Raw genomic sequence first — 18,489 nt, forward strand, 5'->3', positions numbered from 1 at the left:
AACAGCAGAGAGCCTCTACTGACTTGGGGAGTGGAAGTACAAAGCAGTATTAGCTTATACTGAATCTCAGTATGTTGCACAGATCTTTTCTGTGATAATTGATTGATGACCCATTCAAAGAGTTCTCTACACATTTTTACTTGGGATTATGTTTTTGAAAAATGTGAAATACAGCAAAAACCAAGCAGACAAAACTTAACTAGAGAAGGTTCACTCTAGCAAGGGAATTCTATTTTTAGGAAACAATAAGCAATTTAATGAGTCTGTTCAGTTCTTTCCTAGTTTTTTTTTTTTTACCCCCCTCTAGCCTTGATTTAAAACTGACTTGTGAATTTTCCCTTTTTAAATATCTTTTATTTATTTGTTTTATTTTATTTTTAAATTTTCTTTTTTTTTTAACGTTTATTTTTGAGAGAGAGAGAGAGAGACAGAGCATGAACGGGGGAGGGGCAGAGAGAAAGGGAGACACAGAACCGGAAGCAGGTTCCAGACTCTGAGCCATCAGCCCAGAGCCCCAGGCGGGGCTGGAACTCACGGTGGGTGAGATGGTGACCTGAGCTGAAGTCGGATGATTAACCGACTGAGCCACCCAGGCGCCCCTCCCTTTTTAAGTATCTTACTGTGGTAACTTGTAGAAGCAAGGTGTAGTGGAAAAATTATTTTAAAATTATTTAAAAATTTGATGACCCGTGCTCTTATTTCAATTTTACCACACACGGGTAATTTTTGGGTGAGATATAATAGAATACTTCTGCCGTTCTATTCTGTACAATTAGAACAACTATCTGGCCCATGACTCAGGCTTGTTAAGCTGATCTAGTGAGATACCAAATTCCTTTGAAAATCATAGAACTTACTATAAAGGCATCAGTATTATTTTAAAATGCAAACCAAATCAGTATCTTTTTATAATCTTCCTTGGGAAACCTCGGCCATTTTTATGGCTTTAATAACTCATGTTGGAGTTTTTAACTATGTTAGTCCTTAACTTCCAATTTTCTAGGTATCTATTTATCTGACACCCTCATACTTAAACCTAAATAAAGCAGGAATGCCACGAATGAAAACACTTTTTTTTTTCCAGTTTATATTACAAAGGTGGTAACATTGCTTCTAGCACAAATATCTTCTATGATGATTATTTTGGAAAGCAGAAAGCGTGGTCAGTGTATGAGATAGAGAGGACAGATAAGCGTCAGTGGGTGATGGATAAGCACAGGCCTTATATCAACAAGCATTTGATGCGAAGATTTTTTTTTTTCTCTTCATATTGATTAGAAGAAACACACAGCAGATGAAATCTGTAGCATATTACTTGGGACGGTAGCCTCAGTCTGATTAATACATTGTCCAAAACACATATTTAGGGCAGAGGCCTTGTCAATTCAGTTTTCTTATCAGTACACAGAAGGGATTTAAATACAGTACATGCACAAAGGAAATACTTTTACACGTCGAAGAAGGTGGTTTCATAGTTTTCCTTTCATTAGAGGCAATTTTCTTCCTAGATTAAAGGGAGATCCACATTTCTAATGTCCTCAAAGCAGACACCGCACAGCATAGCAGAGAGATCGCTGCTCATTCATTCAAGGAAAGGTATTGACCATGTATTATCTGCAAGGCACTGGACTATAAGGACAAGGGAAAATTAAGGTGTACAAGATACAGGTCCTTTCCTTAGGACAAGTGAAGGAAAATGATGTTCAAGTCTATTGATCATCTGCCATGTATCAGGTGTGATGATAGATGCTTTATATCTATTACCTCATAAGAACCTTGTACTTTAGAAAGTGAGATGAGACACACGCAGAAATAATAACATTCTTGGCATATACTGAGCACCCGATAATTATGTTTAACGAGTTAATATAAGGAACATAAGAGATCTTAAAAGAATCACCCTTGTTTCAGAGACCCAGAGACTGAGAATCTTTCTTAGGTAGTGGTTTCCGACACCAAGAACCTCATTTCGTGTTGGGTTGACCACTTCCGAGCTGTATAATTAATGGACTGATCCTGGGCAAGTTAGGTAATCTGAATTTTTATTACCTAATCTGCGAAATAGGGAAAGTGCCTTCCACTTAATAGTATTGTTATGGGGGTTGGTGATAATGTATATAAAGTTCCCCTTATAGTTGGTGCTCAAAAAAAGAAAAGGGAGCAATTATTACTATTATTAAATTTTATTATTAGCTTGATACACACTAGCCATTGATCTAGTGTTCTTTCTACTATTGGCTCCAGTTACGTGCATGCACTTCCTGCAAACGCACTTAAAGATCCCTAGAGACTCAGAGACCCGTGCTTTTATCTGGTTGGAGACGTGAGCAATTTCAATTTGCAACAGTTTGACAGAGCGGAGAGCGAAGAGGTCTGAGGGGTTCGTCTCCAGCGCCCTTCCACGCCACTTTACAGACGGAAAAAGCTTTTCCCCGAGGCTCCCCACTGGTTTCTCTACGTCCAATCACCTTCTTGAGCTCCTACAGCCTGCCAGGAGCCGCAGCGCGCCGGGCACACACCCTTTCTCTGGCAAGTTCACCACACGGCTCCTTCCTGGGTACTTCTGAACTGGTTCGCAGACAACCACCACAACCGGAACGAAACCAGAGAACGGCCCCAACCCCCGGAGGGAGGAGCAAGGCCCCCTGGGAAATTGACCTTTTACCTCCACTCTCGCCTTACTTCAGCTCACCAATTTTGACGTTAGCGAATGAAGAGACGAGAAGACCCGGAAGGCGGGACTTCGTGTTGTCCGATCCACGCTGATTGGACTGCGACGGCGTGAGGGGGCGGACCTCGTGAGCAGGCTAGCGAGCCTCCCTCGGTGGGCGGGGAGAGGTGGAGGCTGCGCTTGCGCCCTGGGAGGCGGCGGAAGTGGCCTGAGGCCGCTACGCGTGCGCGGTGGGCGGAGCGCAGCTCTCCTACCACCTTTGCCTGCCCAAGGCTTCCCATCCTTGCTCTGCCGGTGTGGTGCTCGTGTTTCTGCACCTCGTCGCGGAGAGTCGCTGCCGAGTGGGCGCTCGGTGTTCGGGTCGTCATGGCTGGTTACGAATACGTGAGCCCGGAGCAGCTGGCTGGCTTTGATAAGTACAAGGTAGCGCGGGGCCCCGCGGACGTCCCTCTCCCTTCTCGTCCCGGCCTCTCCCTGGCGGCTGAGGGGCAGGCGCGGTCCGTGTCACCTTGTGCCGCGTGGCCCTGGGCGGGCGGGCTGGCCGGCGTTTCCCCGGGGGTCCTGCCGAGACCTGGGGCTTAGGGGTCAAGGTGCGTGGGAGCATCCTAGGGCCGCCGCCTTGACTCGGTACCCTCCCCGGGGGATTGCCTCTACCTTAGGAGACCTCTCCACGGGAGTGGGACCAGAGAATTCCCTGCGCTTCTTTACTTCGTCTTCATCATCACCACCACCACCACCATCATCATTATTAGCTGATGCAGTTCCTTTCGTGGTGTCTTAGTTGTCTTCATTTTAATGAAATCTCCACCCGCCTCTTGCACACAACTTCAGATGGAGCTAGTCTTTGGCAGATGAGGCCCGGGGAGTAGGAGTAACTACTGAGGTCGCACTGCTGATGCAGTCCACTTCAGTAGCTTGTGGCGCTTGGGCTGCCAGATGAAGTAAATGTGCACCGAACGAACTGTGTAGTAGAAAGAGCGCGGGCTTTGGAGCACATAGAAACCTGATCCCAAACTCTAATTTCTTTACTTGGCTTTGGGCCAAATAATAGTCTCTACGGTGCAAAATGATTATAGGCATTTGAGAAGGGCCTGACAACGTAATGAGCCTCCAGTCAGTGCTGGTTGTTAACTTTCCTCCAAATCTGGTTTTACTCCGCTGCTCCCTTATCAGTGAATGACTCCCCTGCCCATCCAGTTTTCCTAGCCTGAAATCTGGGCTGTAACCTTTCATCCTTGCTCTCTGTGTCGCTTTCACTCTCAATTCCTCTACCTCACCCACCAACTAGTGAATCACTAGGTCCTGTACCTTCTATCATTTTTAGCCAAAGCTAGACGAGTGGTTCCATTACCACTCTTCCCACGTACGCTTTAAGTCATCTTTTTATTTTAGAATACTTTTAGAATAGATTTACAGAAAAATTGTGAAGATAGTAGAGTTCCCCTATGCTTCATACCCAGTTTTCTCTATTAACATCTCAGATTAGTATGGTACATTTGTCACAATTAACCAATATTTACACATTATTAACTGAGGTCTGTACTCAGATCTCCTTAGTTTCTACCCAAGGCTCTTTTTCTGTTGTGGGATCTCATCTAGGAGATCACATTTCATTTAGTCGTCCTGTCTCCTTAGGCTCCTCTCGGCTGTGACGATTTCTCAGACTTCCCTTGTTTTTGGTAACCTGGATAGTTTTGAGGAGTTCTGGCTATGTATTTTGTAGAATGTCCCTCACTTGGGATTTGTCTGATGTTCTCATGATTAGGTAAGGGTTATGGGGTTTGGGGAGGAAGAGCATTAGATGAAGTGCCATTTCATTGCGTCATGTGATAAGTACATGCTATCAGTATGACTTGTCACTCACTGTTGATATTGATTTGGACCACCTGACCAACGTAGTGTTTGTTAGATTTCTCCCTGTAAGGTTACTCTCTTTGGAAGGAACTCACTCTGCACAGCCCTCACTTGAGAGTGGAGAGGTATGCCCTCCCTCCTTGAGGGCAGAGTAGTGACATAATTTGTTTGCAATTATGTATGGGAGATTTGTCTTTTCTTCCCATTGTATATTTATCCAACTATTTATATCAATGTGGATTCATGAATATTTATACTTGGGGTAATAATCTGGTACTACTTTATTTGGTTGCTTGCTCACATTCCCTTTTCCCTCATAGTCTTTTCTCTGGTTCATAGTGATCTTTAAAAAAAAAAAATGTGCATCTGGTCACATCACTCCTTTGCTTAAAACCCACTACTGTCCTCTCATTGCTCTTGGAATGAAGTCCAAACAGTCCATAACATGATCTACATGACTCTGAATGTCATGGTCCTTGCTGGTCTTCAGCTTCTTGTCCATGTCATGCCTCTCACTCTCTGCCCCTGACAGCATTAGTAGCCGGCTCCTCCCTCCTGCCATTTTTTTTTTTTTTTTTTTTTTTTGCTCAGATCTTTAAGTAACGTTGTTACTTCCGCCAGGAATGTAGCTTCCCTTCCCGTTTATATTCATCTTCATGTCTTAAATGTTACTTCCTCAGAGAAGCATTCCCTAAACTCTCCTCTATTCTCTTTTCAAAAAAACAAAATGTTTATTTTTTGAGAGAGAGAGAGAGACAGAGCACATGCAGGGGAGGGGCAGAGAGAGCCGGAGACACAGAATCCGAAGCAGGCTCTGGGCTTCGAGCTATCAGCACAGAGCCTGATGCAGGGCTCAAACCCACGAACGGTGAGATTATGACCTGAGCTGAAGTTGGACGCTTAACCAACTTGGCCCCCCAGGTGACCCTCTCCTCTCCCCTTAAGTGTGCTGTCAGAGCACCCTCTGCTCCCTTATGGAATTTGTTAGTGTGTTTCCCTATTAGAATGTAATATCCAAGGTTAGACTTGTACGGACCACCACGACCTGAGCACAGTACTGTTGTGCATACTAAGAACCCATTAAACATATGTAGAATGAATGGATTGCTGAAGGAAATCATAATGGATTTGGCCTAGTTGGAACTGGAAAAACTGTAAAGGACCGTAGCAAGTCATATAATACATTCCAATGCTTTCAAGCAATGTAGTATCATACAATTTTGACCTGGGGTGCTGACATGTCTTAAAACTTAAGTGGAAAGAAGTTCCAAAGCCTTCTCGGTAACCATGACTAGGGCTTTACAACTTCATTAAAGAAGGTCATTAACCCAGATACCTCCTGTTTTGCCTTCAGCTCTACCCCCCTTTCTGTTATCTCTTCTGCACTGTAAATATTGACATACAAAACTTTTTCTGGGAGGGGGGAGAGCGGAAAATGGGTGATGGGCATTGAGGATGGCACTTGTTGGGATGAGCACTGGGTGTTGTATGCGAGCCAGTTTGACAATTATGTTAAAAAAACCAAAAACCAAAAAACAAACTTTTTTCCCCTACTAGGATCTGCTTTCTGGGTAAGTGCCAGTAGGATAGCTGTTTCCTTTGCAGCAGTGTCTGTAATATGGAATCTACTTTTTCTTACAAGCAGTGTTCCCTAAATTTATATTTCCAACTAGGTAGGTGTTCTAGTCCACAGGAAATTTTAGTGTGCTTTTCTATTCCTATCTTTTCCACTCTTCCATTATCTGACTCACTTCCTGTGTCTGACAGCAGATTTCCTATCATCCTGGAAAACAAAGGTCATTTTAACAAGTGTCCAAGGTTCACGAAAATATAGTGCGTTGATGTTATATTAAAAGAAGGAGGGTCACAAATGTATAACCTCAGCTTCTTCTAGTAGAGGGTTCCTTACTGAGTATTGTGTTTATGTTAAAAATATGAATCTAAAGGTGTCTCAGGAAGAATCTGTGTAGTCAGTTTCACTGGAATGTGAATTGCCCTAGAGACACTTCCTTCCTAAAGATCACACATTCCCATTGTGTGGTCTTCACCAGTAAGTGCTTTATAAATGCTTATTGAATTAAAACAGCTTTTTTTTTTTTTTTTTTTAATTTTTTTTTTCAACGTTTATTTATTTTTGGGACAGAGAGAGACAGAGCATGAACGGGGGAGGAGCAGAGAGAGAGGGAGACACAGAATCGGAAACAGGCTCCAGGCTCTGAGCCATCAGCCCAGAGCCCGACGCGGGGCTCGAACTCACGGACCGCGAGATCGTGACCTGGCTGAAGTCGGACGCTTAACCGACTGCGCCACCCAGGCGCCCCGCTTTTTTTTTTTTTTAAGTTTATTTTTTTATTTTGAGAGAGAGCACAAATTGAGGAGGGGCAGAGAGAGGAAGAGACAGAATCCCAAGCAGGCTCTGCACCATCAGCACAGCCTGATGTGGGGCTCAAACTCACAAACTGTGAGATCATAACCTGAACCGAGCTCAAGAGTCAGGCACTTGACCGACTGCGCCATCCAGATGCCCCTAAAGCAGCTTTAAAAAAAAAAAAGTTTATTTTTGAGAGACAGAGGCCGTGCATGCGTGCGCGCGTGCGAACTGTGTAGGGACAGAGAGAGAGGGGGACAGAGGATCCAAGGCGGGCTCCACGCTGATAGCAGAGAGCCCGATGTGGGGCTTGAACTCATGAACCATGAAATCATGATCTGAGCCGAAGTTGGACGCTTAATCGACTGAGCTACCCAGGCGCTTCTAAAACAGCTTCTGAAGAAGATCATCCCATAAATGGGTAAAGACTCAAAACAGTGAAGAGATTTTTATTCCCTAAGGTAACCCTGTATATGACAGCAAAGAGATGTAGAGAAAACTTGATAGTATAAAAGCTGCTGGTGGCAAAATTACTTTTGGTTAGTTTAATTTCTTTGTCTCCCTAGAGGTACATCTGAGAGCTACAGTTGGGAACCTGGCTGTTATTCAGAATAACTGCGGATAGGTTGTGCACACGTAGAGTGGTAATTAGATTTCAGTAGTAAGCAACTAAGACAATTGCTTTTCGGTGCAGAAGAAAGCATGGGATGGATTGTATGTTATGTGCTGTCTTAACACCTGTGTTCTCCATCGAGTTACCACAGTTTTATTAAGCAGGTGAATCATTACTTGAGAGTCTGCCTTCTCTGTTAGAATATGAGCTCTGGGAGGGTGGGGCCTATAGCTGTCTTATTCAACATGACCAGGGTCTAGTGTATGAACAGAATAGGCGCTCAAGAAATATTTATTGAAGGAATGAAAGTGTAGAAGAATATAAAACATTTTGGAAGTGTGGTAAAAGGGAGCTGTCCGTCTCCTGGATGTCAGAAGGATACTTCTGTATTTTGAATGTGAAGATGTCAGGGGTTTAACTGCCACTTTCTCTGTTGCTTATTCATGTACCTTTGGACAATTATATTGAGGGATTTTACCTTTGTGAGGCTTAGTCCTCCTTTCTACCTGTCCTTTCTTTGGACAGGTCTTTATAGTTGAAGGATTTTGCCACTTAGCTAAGGGTGAAACGTCTATGGTGGTTTATGTAATCTGGCCTGGGGGAGGCATAGTTTAATTGACAGTGTAACAGTCAGTTTCAAATTGTATCATTTTGCTTCAGAGAGGAGGTAAGTGTGCTTTGAAATATTTGTTGGGTTTCATGCGAATAATTTTATGATGAATTGGTTTCTGCTGTTACGGTAGTTCTACCTTGCATGTCAACAACAGCCTGATTACGGGACCTATGATAATTGTGAATTAATTAGTATATCGCAGTTAACAGGTTGTAAAGAGAGACTGTGTGCATCCTGATGGAAATGCTCAAAGAATCTAGCCTTCGCCCTTACTGGTTCATACAGTTTGATTCCATGTATTCAGTAAGCATCTATTGAGAGCCTGGTCTGTGTCGGGCATAGCACTGGGGCTGCAAAATTAAGCTAGTGGCATATGGGCAAGTAGATAGACAGCTATAGATAGTTAGTAAGTGCAGTTAGGTAAGTGCCGGGCACGGTGGGAGAGGATAGGGAAGCAGCTCCAGGGAGTGAGGGTTAAAGCTGAGAAAGGCTTCAGGGAGAGGATGGAGGGAAAGGCAGAGCTCAATCTAGAAAGATCAAGCTGAGTGGGTCTCACGTGACCAGATGATGAATCGGGAGTAAAGGAACAGAGGAGCAGTGGATTGTAAAAGGAGTGAAGGCCTGGGAGTATTTGCTGGGAACCCTAAGAAGGCAGATTTTAGGCATAATGGTGGAGGGGCAGGAGATGAGGCTGAAGAGAGGGAGGTGGGGCTCTGTCACAGGGGATGCTTTGGAGGAAAGGGCTTCTAGAGTTTATCCTTTAGGGAGATCTGTGGCCTAAGGACTATCAGCATCAGCATCGCCTGGGAAAGTGTTTAAATAGCAGATTCCTAGCTTGACTTTGGGAGATCCAGATTAGGTAGATTACTGTTATCAGTATGTTAAATACCTCAGGTGATTTTTAGGCACATTGTCATGCTCTAGGCTTGGGGCAGCTGTTTGATTTTAAATAGGAGCAGATTTTAATTTTAGGAAGGTTGCCTTGGCAGCTTCCTAAACGGATGGAGTAATCTGGAGACCTTTTAGGATCCTTCTGCATAAACTTAGGTAAGAAATGAGGAAGGCCTGAATCTAAAAGCAGTGGTGTGGGTATTTTAAAGATAGAAGTAAAAGCTGGTTAACCTGCCCACTGAATTTGGCCAGCAGATATGTTTAATTTGGCCCACGCGTACTTTGTTTCAAAAATTGGCGTCTTCCCCATAAAAAATCCAGATTTCTGGGCTAGTTTGAAAAACCAGAATAGTGAGGGGTGACTGGGTGGCCCGGTTGAGCGGCCCACTCTTGATCTCAGCTCAGGTCTTGATCTCAGGGTCATGAGTTCGAGCCCATGATGGGCTCTGTGCTGGGCCTGAACCTACTTAAAAAAAGAAAAAAGGAAAACTAGAAGAGTGGAAACATCGGCCCAGAACTTCCTCATGGCAAGACTCCCCTGGAGCTAAATGGTGCCTGCCCTCTTTCAAAAAGGTATTTGCTCTCCAGTTTGCCATCTCCCTACCAGTCCGCAAACTTCATTCAGGCCTGCTATGTTCAGTTTATCCTCCCGATCCCTGTTTGTGATCCCTGATTTAAGATCGCAAACTGACAGAACACGATGAGTGACCAGCTGGAGGTGTTGGTGGTGTGAGGGAAGGGATGAGGGATGGGGGGGTAGGTGTCTGGGATGACTCAGGTTCTCTGGTAAGATGACTGGGTGGGTAGAGGCAGCAGTCACCGCAGTAAGGGTTTTGTGAAGCATTAACTCTGGAAAGGCACCTTGGCAAGAATAGCACCTGACATTTGTTTTGTCTAAGAGTTAACCTTCTTGATTTCCTATCTCCTGAGTAAACAAACCCATGAGAGACTGACCCTTCTAGCACAGAAGCATAAGTATAATTTAAGTGATAAATGATGCTGAATCTGGCTGGATAACAGAAATCTTTTGCGCAGGGCTCTTCTCTTGGATGGGGCCCTGTGAAGGTGTGGTTTGTGGACAGGGAGTTGAAACAAAGAAAACTTCATGTTCTAAAGAAATAGCACTTATGGATGCATTATTCTCTACTAGAGGAATATTCTGTAATGATATCGAAGATCAGAACGCTTTTCTTCTGGGCCACAGTAGACACATGAGAAATTCTTAAACCTGATTTTCACTTACGGCTGCAGGCCAGCTATAGTATGACATGTTAGTGATGGCATTATCTAGATACGTTACAGTTAGTTCAGACGTAACTCATCTTTAGTTGTGCGTGGTCTCAAGTAGATCGGGGGAGCTGCCCATTCCCACCGATAAACACATTTATAAGGCTTGAAAAGCATTTTAGTGGCCTTAGGTATAGATTTGTAAATGGCTCATGGAGAGAATTATTTTTGTAGTTGGCAGAGGCAGAGGAGTCTCAGAAGGAGCGAAAGAGGGCTGGGTGGGGGACTGCTGCAGAATGACGGAGAAAAGTCAAGGTGGTGGGAAGAAGGTAGGTCTATTTTTAGGTACTATTTGGAAGAAACATCTTGGTTGTTGTACTCTTTTCTGAAATATCAATTCACTGATGATGGCTTGTTTTCCTAACTCCTGTAATGTTAAAATGTGAAGAACTTTGCTGAAAAAGAATTTGCCCAGCGCATCAGGGAGAGTTGGAGAAATGTTCTAGAGAGACTGGTAGTGGGAACCAAGGCACAGAGACCAGGAAGACCATGGTAAATTAGGCATAAGGAGGTGGCTCTGTGAGGTACCGGGCTGAGCCTGGTGAGCCCAGTGAAGGAAGGTTGAAATGGCAAGGGTGATATTGTTGTAAATACTGAGTAATGATAATGACAGTGATAGCAGACATTTGTATAGCATTTACTATATGGCAGGCATTGCTTTAAGTGCTTTACATATATTATCTCATTTAATGTTCACAAGTGCCTCTTGAGGGGTAGGTACTAGTACTTTACTGAGACACAGAGATTTTAAGTAACTTGTTCAGGGTCCCAAAGCTGAGATTTGAACCCAGGCGGTCTGGGTTCGGAGCCCATTTTCTTCATGCTTTGCTTCCTCTCAAATCTAAGAATGAAAGGTAGGCTTTGCCTTGCAGTTCCTGGGTGTTTTGTAGCAGATATAGAAACATCCAGTAAAGACCTTCAATGACATGCCTGATTGGGTTTGTGTCTAATATTTGCAGATGGGAAGCATGCACAGTGAAAAAGAAAGACATGTTTTTGTTTTCTTTTCCCCCCCATTTAAAAATTATTACCAGAGGTGAGTAGATGACCGTAAATTTACTAGTCTTACATTTTGTTGAGTATTAAGGACATTTCATATAGTATTAGCTTTAATTGAGGTAAATGTCTTTGGGTCTAATTTTTGTTTTTTGTTTTTTTTTTAGTATTTATTTTAAGAGAGACAGCGCAAGTCGGGGAGGGGCAGAGAGAGAGAGAGGGAGAGAGGGAGAATCCCAAGCAGGCTCCGCCTGGTCAGTGTGCACAGCCCCACACAGGGCTCGCACTCATGAAACTGTGAGATCGTGACCTGAGCCAAAATCAAGAGTCGGACGCTTAACCGACTGAGCCACTCAGACACCCCTGGGACTAATATTAAGTTAGAAACTACATACTAGCGTTATGACCGTGAGTAACAGTGTCTTCTCTGACCAGGTTTCCTCATCTGTGAATAGATCACAGATTGTAACATTTACAAATAGTAACTCACTCAATTCTGATAATGATCTGCCTCATAGGATCATTATCAAAATTGAGTGAGTTACTATTTGTAAAGCACCTGGCACATAGTGCTATATTCATGTTAAGTAAATAGGAAATAAAACTTGACATTTGTGCTTCCCCGTTTGTCAGCATTGGCTAACATAAATGGACATGTGAACCCACACCACAAGAACTTATAAGAGAAAGGGTATTTTAAGAAAGTAAGTTAAGGGTGACAACTTAATGAATGGGAAGAGTAACTGACAGGTCACTGTCTAGCTTGGGTCCCACTGATAGTCTTGGCCTTCAGATTTCTCCTCCATTTAGTCATATCAACTGGCAGAGTAGGTAAATCTTCTCAAATGTTACTCTCCTGTTTAAGAATCTGCAGTACCTTCCGTGTGTTTCCCATGCATTTGATAATACAGATTTCCTCTGTAAGGATTTCTAGTTTCTTCACTACATGACCCCTGCTTTTGTCCTCTCTTCTTAGAATTTATTATAGATTATTTAAGTTTAGCAAGCAAATCTGTCATCATGACTTGCTTGTTCTTGCTGCTCTAGCTTCTCCAATCTTCTGTCACCACCTTCCCTCTGACTTGTTAGCAGATGGAAATGATAATATTGACTGAAATGAGATCTCCTTGCCCACGGAGTCATGTTCTGTTATTGTAGTTCTTAAAATCTTGTATTGATAAAAAAGTCTTTTAAGGGGGCGCCTGGGTGGCGCAGTCGGTTAAGCGTCCGACTTCAGCCAGGTCACGATCTCGCGGTCCGTGAGTTCGAGCCCCACGTCGGGCTCTGGGCTGATGGCTCGGAGCCTGGGGCCTGTTTCCGATTCTGTGTCTCCCTCTCTCTCTGCCCCTCGCCCGTTCATGCTCTGTCTCTCTCTGTCCCCAAAATAAATAAATGTTGAAAAAAAAAATTTAAAAAAAAAAGTCTTTTAAGAAATTAAAAAATTTTGTCCTTGGGTTGGTTGGTCCGTCCCTCCCATCCTGTTTCTTTGTTTTCCTTCCTTCCTTCCTTCTTTCCTTCTTGCCTTCCTTCTCTTTTCCTTCTCTTCCTTCTCTTCCTTTCTATCCTCCCTTCCTTCCTTTCCTCCCTTCCTCCCTTTCTTTTGCATTTTAAGTTTAGCTTTGGTGTTTTTATACCACAGATTGTTCTAGCACAATGCCTTGTACTCAGTAAATTTAGTGAGTACTTGCTGAATTTTATTATATCGTGTCTCGTGCTTGCACTGCAGTATTTGAAGTTACCATAAGGAGGAAAAGGCGTTGGTCACTAGACTAATGGTGTGGTTTATCCCTCAGCCGCGGAGTGGTGGAAGTGCCGTTAATGTTTGTTTTCAACATTGAGGAGAGCAGTGCTCCTCAAACCTAGGCGTGCTTCCGAATCACCAGGAGGGTCCGATAAAAGAGATGGCTGGGCTGTGCTCAGAGTGTCTGATTCTGTATGTCTGGGGCAGGGCCCGAGAATTTGGGTTCAGTTTGGTGATTACAGTTTGAGAACACCTCATCAAAGAGATATTCAATTCTATTGCAATCTGAAGAGCAGCTGAAACCAAGAAATGGATGTAGAGCAGTAAGAAACTCTGTTACTGTAATGTAGTATGGCAGCTCTCAGGCATCAGGTGTTCTTGATTTTGTGGGTAGGAGCCTCAAGATGGCTTTTTGTAGAAAAGATGATGTAGTGCTTTCCGAACCGTGCACTAGTTTCCTATTGCTGGGTAACGAATTATCACAGACTTGGTGGCATAAGACAGCACACATTTATGATCTCACATCCTCTGTTGGGAGTCTGGGCCTTGTTAGCCAGCGCTTCTGGTCAGGGTCTCACCGGGCTGCAGTGAAGGTGTCATCTGGGCTGTATTCTCATCTGGAGCTTGGGGCCCTCATCCAGGCTTGTGTGGTTGTTGGCAGTCTTCAGCTCTTTCTAGCTCTAGGGCTGAGGCTCTTAGCTCCTAGAGCTTTCCCATTTTTCCCTGCCCCATGGCCCTCACCACAGGCAGTTCACATCCTTGCTGTTTCCTTCATAAAATCAGCAAGAGACTCCTCCAAACTGCTAAGATGAAGACTTACATAATGAAATGTATCATGGAAGGGATATCTCATCACCTTTGTCGTAGAGCGTATCCTAATAGGCAGTGCCATCTGTCACCTTTGCTATATTCTGTTGGTTAGAAACGAGTCACAGGGTCCACCTCAGGGGAGTGGAATGAACCATCAAGGGGAAGGGATTGCTTATACAAGGGCTCGACTCACTGGGGATTACTTTAGGTTGTGCCTGCCACAAATTGGAAGACAAAAAGTGTGTTTTGGAGGATATTATGAGAATAATGATTTCAGTAAATTGGGTTTAGGTAGGTCACGATTGTATTTGAGCCAAGGAAGTGTAGCCTGGTTTCAAACAAAGTGATCAATTTCATAGACGGGTTTCAGGATGAATCAGAAAGGACTCACAGTTTGGACCTTTCTGTTTATTAGCTGTTGGGATCTTTGAATTTTACAGTCTTTTACACTCCCAAAAACGTGAATAATTTTGGAACTCAAGAATTTTGGAAATAATTTTTAAAAATTAGCAATGTCATTTTGAGTTTGCTTGCATTCTGAGGTGATTAACTTGAAGTGCAGTTTATGAGCTACTGTTAACTTGTACTTGAGCCACATTTTGTGGATTACTGCAGCAAACTAAATGTATTTTATAAGTGTAAAGCTTATATTTCAGGTGGGTAAGGACAGGCCTTATATTAAAATTGATTTGACGGTAAGAGCCCGGTTCTCCTTATGCTGTTTAGAAGACAAACGAAGCAGGGGGAATCTGCTGCTGATTGTAGATAGTAGAGCATTACTTGGGACAGTGGCCTCAGTCTAATTAATCAGTTGTCCAAAGCTCTGTATTTAGTGCAAAGGTGTGTCAGTTTATATCCGTTTTCTTTCTTATCAGTACAGAGAAGGGATTTAAAATACAGTACCTTTATAAAGGAAATATTCCTATGTCTAAGGAGGTGGTTTCATAGTTTTCCTTTCATTAGAGCCCATTTCATTCTTAAATTAAGGGGAGTCTCACATTTTTACTGTCCTCAAAAATGTGTACCTCACAGCATATTTGGAAATAATGTAGAAGTTACTGTACTGTTAGTAGCCTAACCCATAATCCTCTCTGCCTGATGTACCGTAAGTCTCATAACTGGTCTCTGTTTGCACTTTGGTACCCTTCCACTCCATTTTCTGCACTGTAGTCAGTATGACCCTTTAAAAATGTAAAGCAGGACATGCACTGGGTTTACAATAAACTCTGGCTCACTGTGGTCTGGCCGGGCGGTGCTGGCCCACCTCTCCAGTCTCATTTACATACCTCTCTTCCTTGCTCACTAGACCATAGCTGCGCTGGCCTTCTTCCAGTATTCAAAGTATTTCTAGCTTTGTGGTCTTTGCACATTTTGTTCTCTCTGCTTGGAAGGTAGCTTGGCACGCACTCCCCTCCCTGCAATATGCGTGGGTGTGAGCATGCACACACGCACGCGCTGCCACGCACGTATTCTTTATTTTCTATTTCATTTCAGGTATAAGTTACATATAGATGCACAGATCTTAAGTGTCTAATTTAATGACATTAAAATTTTTTTTTTATTTGTTTCATTATTTTTGAGAGAGAGAGGGAGAGAGAGAATCCCAAGCAGGCTCCGCACTGCAGACTCGATCCCACAAACCATGAGATCATGACCTGAAATCAAGAGTCAGATGTTCAACTGACTGAGCCACCCACGCGCCCCTAATTTCATGAATTTTTACACATGTATATACCCATATAACCACCACTGCGATCAAGATAATCGAATTGATTCTGGCAACTCAGAAGGCCCCCTTTCAGTCTTTCTCATCAAACTACTATTATGACTTCTTTCGCCATAAATTAATTTGTCTGTTTTTGAACTTCATATAAATGGAATCTACAACAGCATGTTCTCTTTAGTGTCTCACTTCTTCACTCCCTATAATATCTCATATGTTCCTTGCCGGTCTTCTCATCTTTTAGGACCCAGCCGAAGTGTCCCTTCCTTAGTGAAGCTTTCTCTGACCACTCAGACTAGGCATACTCCCTACCCCTTGGCCTCTTGCAAAATACCCTCTTATTCCTTCACAGTATTTAACACAACGTGTGATTTTTCTTTGTGTTTGGGCTTATCGTCTATCTCACAGAAGACCATAGACTTGGTGAGCATAGGGAATGTTTTAGTCTTGTTCATCATTCTCTTCACTGGGCCTAGCAAAAAGTTGCCTGGTACAATCATACGTATTCAATCATAAATATTTGTTGGCTTTCTGAATGAATGAATGAGTGAAGAATGAACGCTGCTCTATTTTCTGCCTTGTACTGAAGTAAAAAAAAAGTTCTGAAACTTTCTGATTTTTGGCAAAAGGTAATCTAAAGTAATTCTGATCTTACTAAGATTTTAAGAAAATTTCTTCTCATGGGCAAGATGGACTAATTGCCATAGGTGACGGTACCGAATTCTATACCTAAGTAACAATTACTCAGTATACTAAGAGCAATCTTGAGGGAAATGTTCAGAAGTTCTATCTTGATCAGCATTTTTACAGAGACTTCAGTGAAGGTACTATTATTAGCATGACATGCTGAGGGTTTGGCGAGGCATAACTATCACCTTGATAAGTGAGTCTGAATCTGAAGAGATCTGGAAGGGATAGAAGGATGAGATAAGATAAAATAATAAGATAAAATATGATAAGATAAATGTAGAGTCCAGTACTGGGTTCCAACAGTCATCATATTAGTTTAGAGAAAGGTACTTTAGCAGTCCAACTGTGCGGTTGTGTTTAACTCTGCAGAATGCTTTTGTTGCCATAGGAAAGTAATATGTTGGGCATCAGAGAAGTCATTGAGGAAGAGGGGCTTATGGTCATGTTCTTTCTACTCCTGCACCACATGAAATGTTTCTTTTGCCCCGATCACATGTTCTTGTTGGCTTAACAACATTTTGGGTCGTGTGGAGTATAGATTGTCAAACTAAAGCCCTCAGGCACTTGTTTTTGTGAATAAAATTTTACTGGACCACAGCCGTGCCCATTTGTGTACTTATTTTCTGTGACTGCTTGCTTGCTTCAGTGGTAGTGTTTGTTACAGAGACTATATGGCCTGCAGAGCCTAAAATATTTACTATCTGATGCTTTCCGGAAAAGCTTTCCAACCTCTGGTCTAAAGACTAGACCTAGGTGAGGAAGAAGATTGAAGGCATGGCAAGAGGAGCAGCAAGAGGGACATGAGATGTTTAAGCAGGTGAAGAGAAGCAGTGGGCAGGACAGGGAGAGAGCAGTCTTCAAATATTTGAAGCACTGTTGTTCAGAAGAAAAATTGGACCCCTGTCTGCTTAACTTCGTAAGACAAAATGAAAACAGGATAGAAAATACGGGGCAAGGGGAGGATCTTGTTAGTGTATAGAGAAGTTAGTTTAACATGGGTTGCGTTGCTTCTGGAAATAATGAGTTTTTTGCCCCAGAAGCATTTAAAAGGAGGCCAGATGATTGTTGTACCTGTTTGCATAGGCGAGGGTCAGGCACATAAGACCTAGACATCTCCTGAACGCTTATGATTCTGAGATTTTCTCAAACCCAGGCTATGGTTTTCAGCCATTTCTCCAGGGTGATAGCTTCATCCAGCCTTGCAGTCTGGAGATCAAGCAAGTCACAGTGAGCTTAACGGTGGATTGCCTACTGGGTTAAGATACTCGGATATATACCATTCCAATAGAAAATAAAAATATGTTTACTGAGCATTAACAAATACCTAAATCTAGTTTAACATCTTTAAAAGTGTATGTTTTACTTATTTTTTCATGCATGTGGAAGGTCTGAATCATTTTTCTTCCTCCTGTTGACTCACAAGACAGTTTTAAGTTTCTTTGCTTGTACTAAGTGATACGTGATCTTGAAAAATACTCAGGTGTGTAAGGCTAGAGCACGGAGTGTTCTTTAGGTTTATTGGTTGCTACCTTTTGTGATCTCCTATTACATTTTCTTGCTTACTTGAGCTTAAATGTGGAAGATCCATTTAGGCAGACTGACTTTCTTATATTTAGCTGTTTGTTCTTTTCATACTACTGATCTCCTGAAGTAGAAGTTCAATGGTAAAACTTGAGGGTTTAAAAAGAAGAGCTTTTCAGATCAAAATACTGTCATTTAAGGACATCTTTGTAGTTCTAAATTAAATAATGGAAAACTGCTGAAAGACACTCATTCAGCAAACATTCCAATTAACATTGTACTTTGTACACCATATTAGGTACTCATGTGATGTCTTAAACAGTTTCCTTCTGATTTGGACTTCTTACAACTTTTGTACTTTGCAGTAGATGGTGGACTTGAAATGTGTGGTTTCCCCGTTTATCTGACCCGCTGGCTACATCAAGTGGGTCTGGGTGCGGCCAGGGCCTCCCCCTTGTTATTGGCAGCTGCCAGGGGCTCCTGCTCGTTCTGTGTCCTCAGGTGCAGAGACTTAAATCCAAGCAGTCCTGTCAGTTGAGGACCCCTCATTCTGCAGAGGTGTAGATGTAGCTGTGTCTATTATGTGGAAAGGTTTTGTGGCCTGTAGAGGGCCGTGCAAGTACCAGTTTTATTTTATTTTATTTTGTTTTGTTTTAATTTTTTAAGTATCTCTCTGCACCCAGTGTGGGGCTTGAACTCATGACCCTGAGA

At 42.8% G+C, this 18,489-nt stretch overlaps 1 protein-coding gene across 2 annotated transcripts in view; it reads left to right on the plus strand.

Annotated features, from left to right (window-relative positions):
- Nucleotides 1–2,889: 2,889 nt before the first annotated feature.
- SELENOI (selenoprotein I) overlaps nt 2,890–18,489 on the plus strand; it is a 40,606-nt gene continuing 25,006 nt past the window's right edge. Inside the window, exon 1 of one of the 2 annotated variants that reach the window (XM_040496253.1) lies at nt 2,890–3,094. In XM_040496253.1, the coding sequence (XP_040352187.1) occupies nt 3,038–3,094 (57 nt within the window). In that variant the 5' untranslated portion in view covers nt 2,890–3,037. The remainder of the gene's footprint in view (nt 3,095–18,489) is intronic. The other variant, XM_040496252.1, reaches the window with a different exon arrangement.

The sequence above is a fragment of the Herpailurus yagouaroundi genome, unplaced genomic scaffold, assembly GCF_014898765.1.
Source record: "Herpailurus yagouaroundi ecotype Mexico unplaced genomic scaffold, PumYag 188, whole genome shotgun sequence".
NCBI lineage: Eukaryota > Metazoa > Chordata > Mammalia > Carnivora > Felidae > Herpailurus > Herpailurus yagouaroundi.